General features: G+C 30.4%; 1 protein-coding gene across 1 annotated transcript in view; it reads right to left on the minus strand.

Moving 5' to 3' along the window:
* Positions 1-362: 362 nt before the first annotated feature.
* LOC111615959 (patched domain-containing protein 3-like) overlaps positions 363-5,334 on the minus strand; it is a 15,128-nt gene continuing 10,156 nt past the window's right edge. The window contains exons 2-4 of the mRNA XM_023357393.1: positions 3,290-4,346; positions 2,892-3,209; positions 363-2,221 (exon numbers count right to left, since the gene is read on the minus strand). Coding sequence (XP_023213161.1) covers positions 954-2,221; positions 2,892-3,209; positions 3,290-4,286 — 2,583 coding nt within the window. The 5' untranslated portion in view covers positions 4,287-4,346 and the 3' untranslated portion in view covers positions 363-953. The remainder of the gene's footprint in view (positions 2,222-2,891; positions 3,210-3,289; positions 4,347-5,334) is intronic.

Consider the following 5,334-nt stretch of genomic DNA (forward strand, 5'->3'; position numbering starts at 1 on the left):
TTGAAATTATTTTATATCTAACAAAGGAATTTCCAAGGGTTATGTTTTAGTTTCTTTACTGTTTAATATTTATGTGAAGGATCTTTTTCATTGCTGCAATTATTCAAAATTTGACGACTTATAAATTTTCACTGGCATCTGTCTACATGTCTGTCTGTCCATTGTTAATCTCGAGAACAAGGTTAAAAAGCTAAAACTGGATATGGAAATGATATGGGCAGCAAAATTATAAATTATTCAAAGAAACTTAAAGGAACTTTCATTTATTCTTTTCTAAACACCGAAATAGTCCGATTGGCCAAAATATATATTTTTAAAACAAATAAATAAACATTAAAATAAAATATAATTTTATTCCTTGCTAATACAAAAATTTACTACAAACATAAATATCCAATAAGGTAAAATCTTAACGTAGTATTCTGAATATACATATAATAATATAGTGTATAGTTTAAATAATAATATAATAAAACCTCATAAAAAGACGCGATGTACAAAAGGAAATACGTATTTTATATTATGATAATGTCAATTTTCAATTGAACGTTTCAAGGTAAAAAAATTACAATAAACAACAATGGTTGATGTATTGTTATGCAGGAACCATAATGTGGACTCAGATGATTCATACATACAATGGTGGTTCTAATACTGGTACTCCTATTCTGAAACATTGGAGTGATCTTGATCTTTATTTACTATTTTATAGATGAATTAATTCCTTTTATATCCATAGACTTCTTGATGATTTTCCATTAACTACACACAGAAATCTATATGTAGCTTATTAAACACTTTGGTAAGTTCCTGCTGTTTGTTGATATCCATTATTACAATAAATTAAGTTCGTCCCTCTTTATTAAGCATCTATAGAAAAAAAAAAAACGTGGATTAACATAACTCTTACGGCAGAGTTACGAGACATTCTGTATATTTGAAAATAGAAATATTCACATTGCACTCTCGATGCTACCAACAATGTAATATTCTTTTTCAGAACAATTATTACCATTATTTTTCTTTTCAAAGGCATAGGATATTATAGTAAGAATTACAGGAATTACAAATACAGCGTGGAATAACGTTTGTAACGATATAAGAATTACAATTTTTACGAATGTTGTATATATGTATACATCTTTACACAGGAATACTAACAATACTAAAATTGTTGAGATGGAACCTTGAAGTATAGGAAAACCAACGTGATAAAGAGATTCCTTCAGCTTTTCTTTTGTTTTCGAATGTGGTGAAGTAATAAAAGCGTAACACATGTGTGTGGGATAATTTACACAAAATCCGTTACAAAGTATTATAATCATCATGGAAATAATGTCGAGATTTACGTTCCAGAAAGTCATGTATCCAACAGTTTCTACAATTATGGAAACAATACAGATGGCTACAGTTATGGCGCAGGTGACATTAGGAATGAATGCAATAAAAACAATAAATATTAACAGAGCTGTTAGCCAAAATATTTGTAAAGTAATTCGTTTAATGATGATACCTTGTTCTACAAATGGAGAAAAATATGAATGAACAATGACGGGTAACTCGATTTCTTCTTCAATTTCCCATAGATCATTTATTACTTTATGCTCAACTTTTCCATGAAAAACATTCTTAGTCATTACAAAAAACCGACTGTGAGTAATCTCGGTGTAATTATGATTAAATATTATATCGTATGAAAATTGTTTGGCTGCACCAATTCTCAAAAACACGTTGCGAAGTCCATCGATGAAATCTTGTTTTTCTGTCAAGTCGTAACCCCTCATGGTGAATGTTGATATTGGATGATTCTGAAATTCTTTGTAATATTTTAACCAGGACACATCAAATTCCGATCCAGCGACATTCGGGTGAGATTGAAATTTCAACATCAAACTTTCAATCGATTTTTGAACTTCTTCCTTTGAGTAATCTAGTGTTTTATTGATGACAATTTGTACAGGAAACGTAAATTCTGTAAAGTACTCATAATTTATTTTATATCCTTTCGTTATTTTCGAATAACTTGGATAAAGTGCGAAGAGGTTTACTCCTTCTCTTAAAAATGTCACTCCCCAAATACCCATACCAAGATTAACGATGTATAGAAAAATAACAGAAACTTTAGTTATAGGATGTGAAATAAATTCAGCCACATAATCTCTGAAGAAGTTCATAAAAATGAATTGATTTTCTTCTTTTGATTTGTACTCGTTGGATTTTTCTAAAAATAAAAAGTTTAAAATAACATTTAATAGTATAATATGCAATTAGTCTACAGTAGAGGAGATTATGGCATTTATGGGAATTGGCCCACTCGCTTCGCTCGTGTGCCAATTCCCATAAATGCCATAATCTTTAATTATTGATATAAACGAATCCTCATACGGTATTTTGTGGTTAGACAATAACACTATACCTATGGAACTCAAAATCGTATAAACACAGTTTATGACACGCCTTTATGGCACGGGTGCCACAAACACTGTTTATACATGATTTTGAGTTCCACAAGTATAGTTTTATAAGTGTAATCAATGTAGTCAACCACAAAATCTGTTATTTACATTAACATACCAAAAATAAATTAATATAATAGTACGAGATTTAAAATATTTTTAAGGTAGATTAGTGGACTAATCTTTAACACAAGGTCAAACAAAGACTTTCTATGATGAAACCCCGAAAATCCCACGTGGTGAAGCACGAACCCGCCAGTGGTTTTATGAAATATCCCACTAATGGGCAACATTTCGGGTTTATTTATAAAATATTAATACATCTTTTTCTCAAATTAAAAGAAAACGAATATCTTAACCTAATTTTCTATTTTCAAACTATTTATATTATAAGCAGTAAAGTATTTAATAAATGCAAATAAAGTACGAACATACCTTTGACATCTGTAAATGTAAATGCATTAAGACCTCTTTCTTCTCTGTATCCACTAAGAGCTAGGCAAGCTCCGAAGAACGTAATTTGATAGAAATAAGTGAAACACACGCAAGCAGTAGCATAATAACAGAATATCCTCACACTTGGAAATTCTGCAGTCATCGCTATGCAGAAAGATAAAATATTTGTTAAAGTCGTTATAGTTATAGAAAGAGCTGATTTTGAAAAGGTTTTCGCCATTCGTTCTTGTACAGAATCTTTAACATTGGTAATTCTCCAATTCGCTATTATCACAAAGGCATCATCTATTTCGGTAGCTGTAAATGAAATGAAATTACTTTAAATATATCAAGGTATATGAATATATTAAACTACATATATCTGAACTTTTACTTACCAAAAATTAGAAACGGTAAGGTAATATTATAGCATATATTATCAATTCCACAAGCACCCATCAATCCAAATGAAGAAGTAATTGCTAAACCTGCAGAAACCGTAGCAGCAATTCCCATCCATGGTTTACTCCTTATCCAATTATTTGTCGTGTAAGTCATTATACAAAATATAGTGACTATAATAACAGCTACACTTATCAGTGGCACAATTTCATCAGAAAGTGGTTGTAAGTCTAATTCAGTTGCTAGCAACGAGCATGGATATACTTCAATTGAATGAAATTTGATATTTTGTACTTTCGACAGGAATTCTTTCTTCCATTCTTTAATCCAATTTGCTTTAGACAAATCTGATTCGTCAATTGAATAAATTAATCTCATGGCCTCTATTTCTTTCACGTATCCTTCATTGTCATATTTTACTCCACCCAAATTCATCATCCATATTTGATAGGTGTAAGTGACCGGATCCATGTCTATTGGAAATTTCAATTTCTTCTTACCAGAAAGGATATCATCCATTTCAGGCATTGCATCTATTATTGGATTTTCAAAGCATTTCTCGTTGACTATTCCACAAACATCCCTGTAATTTATTACCCTCCCATTTACAATAGCAGTTATATTTTTTATAATTTTGTCTAAGACTTGAATTTCGAGTAAATTTTCTTTTTGCAACATATTTTGTCCTAATTTATTTTGGACAAAAAGGATTGCCGATCGAGGACGTTGAGTCATTCTAAATATGTCATAATACTCGGATGTATTCATAGGAAACGTATTTTCAATAAATTCTTTATCTTTCAGCACTTTTCCCCTGTCAGAAAGTATAAGATAATCCATGTCATCTATGGTTTTCAGATGAAATATTCCAACAGAAAGTAAAACTGATAGTACGGTCGATGAAATAATAAAGCAAAAGGGATATCGAGCAATAATTCTTCCCAATTTTTCAAAAAGATGAGACAGGTAGTCGCTAATACAAGTTTTCTTCATTGTTCTGTAGTATTGTTTGTTTCTGTTTTATTAGCAGTTTTTCTGTTCTCGAGTTAATTTCTGAAAAATTAGAAATAAAATTAATGTGATAATAACATCTTAAATAACCTTTAACAATTGTAAAAATTGAAATGTAGCATTGTCCTGGCCGAATTTGTAGGGGGTTTGGCTAGGATTTACTTAACAATTCGAACCTGTCAGAAGCGACACGAGAATATGAAAAGAGGAAGAAGGTAAAAACGGGTGAAAGGTGAAGTTGAGGGATAGAATGCCCCATGTCAAACCTGATCAACTTGATTTAGGCGGCTTATACTCATATTCCACTGAAAAACGTCACTTCTGCTAATTATTGTCGTGTTTTCTATGAAATAATGTGAATAGACAGAAGAGATCATTAACGTAAAACTCTAAGCAATTTTACTACGTCACAATTATGAACACTATTGAATTTTAGTAATCGATTTTATTTCAAGCCCAGAAGCACTAAACAAGGAAGCAGACTCAATGAGATTCTACTGTGTCATTAAGAGAGACAAGAGATATCAACTGTAGTACATTTCATGTGTCACTGTTCGCAATGAAATGTACTGTACTACAGTTGATACCTTTGTGTTGACTTAACAGAGGTGAATTGTAATGAAATTATGTAGGACAAAGATTGTATTGAGAAAAAAACTATGTAATTATATACTTTCAAAACAATACAATATAATTAAAAGTTAATTAATATAATTAAATTTAATTATAATTATATTAATTTATACAACACATCATTTCTTTAATATGTGAATTTATATAATAATTATATGAATTAACTATATAAGCAGAACTTCTTAACTATTAGGGGAAACCGGGGCAACTTCGGCATACGGGGCAAGTTTGTCAAGCGCTTTTTTTTAAAACAAATTAAAAGGAGACTTTGGTTATAGGTTAGGCAGTTGAGTTTTATTGGTGGCTTGTTGAGTGTAGTGTTTTTATTGTTCTCCAACAAGCGTAGTTGAATTATCAAGCAAATTTTCATTTTCGTTCAATTCCATATAATATTTTT

The sequence above is a fragment of the Centruroides sculpturatus genome, unplaced genomic scaffold (genome assembly GCF_000671375.1).
Source record: "Centruroides sculpturatus isolate CEXI.00-Female unplaced genomic scaffold, Cexi_2.0 scaffold2502, whole genome shotgun sequence".
NCBI lineage: Eukaryota > Metazoa > Arthropoda > Arachnida > Scorpiones > Buthidae > Centruroides > Centruroides sculpturatus.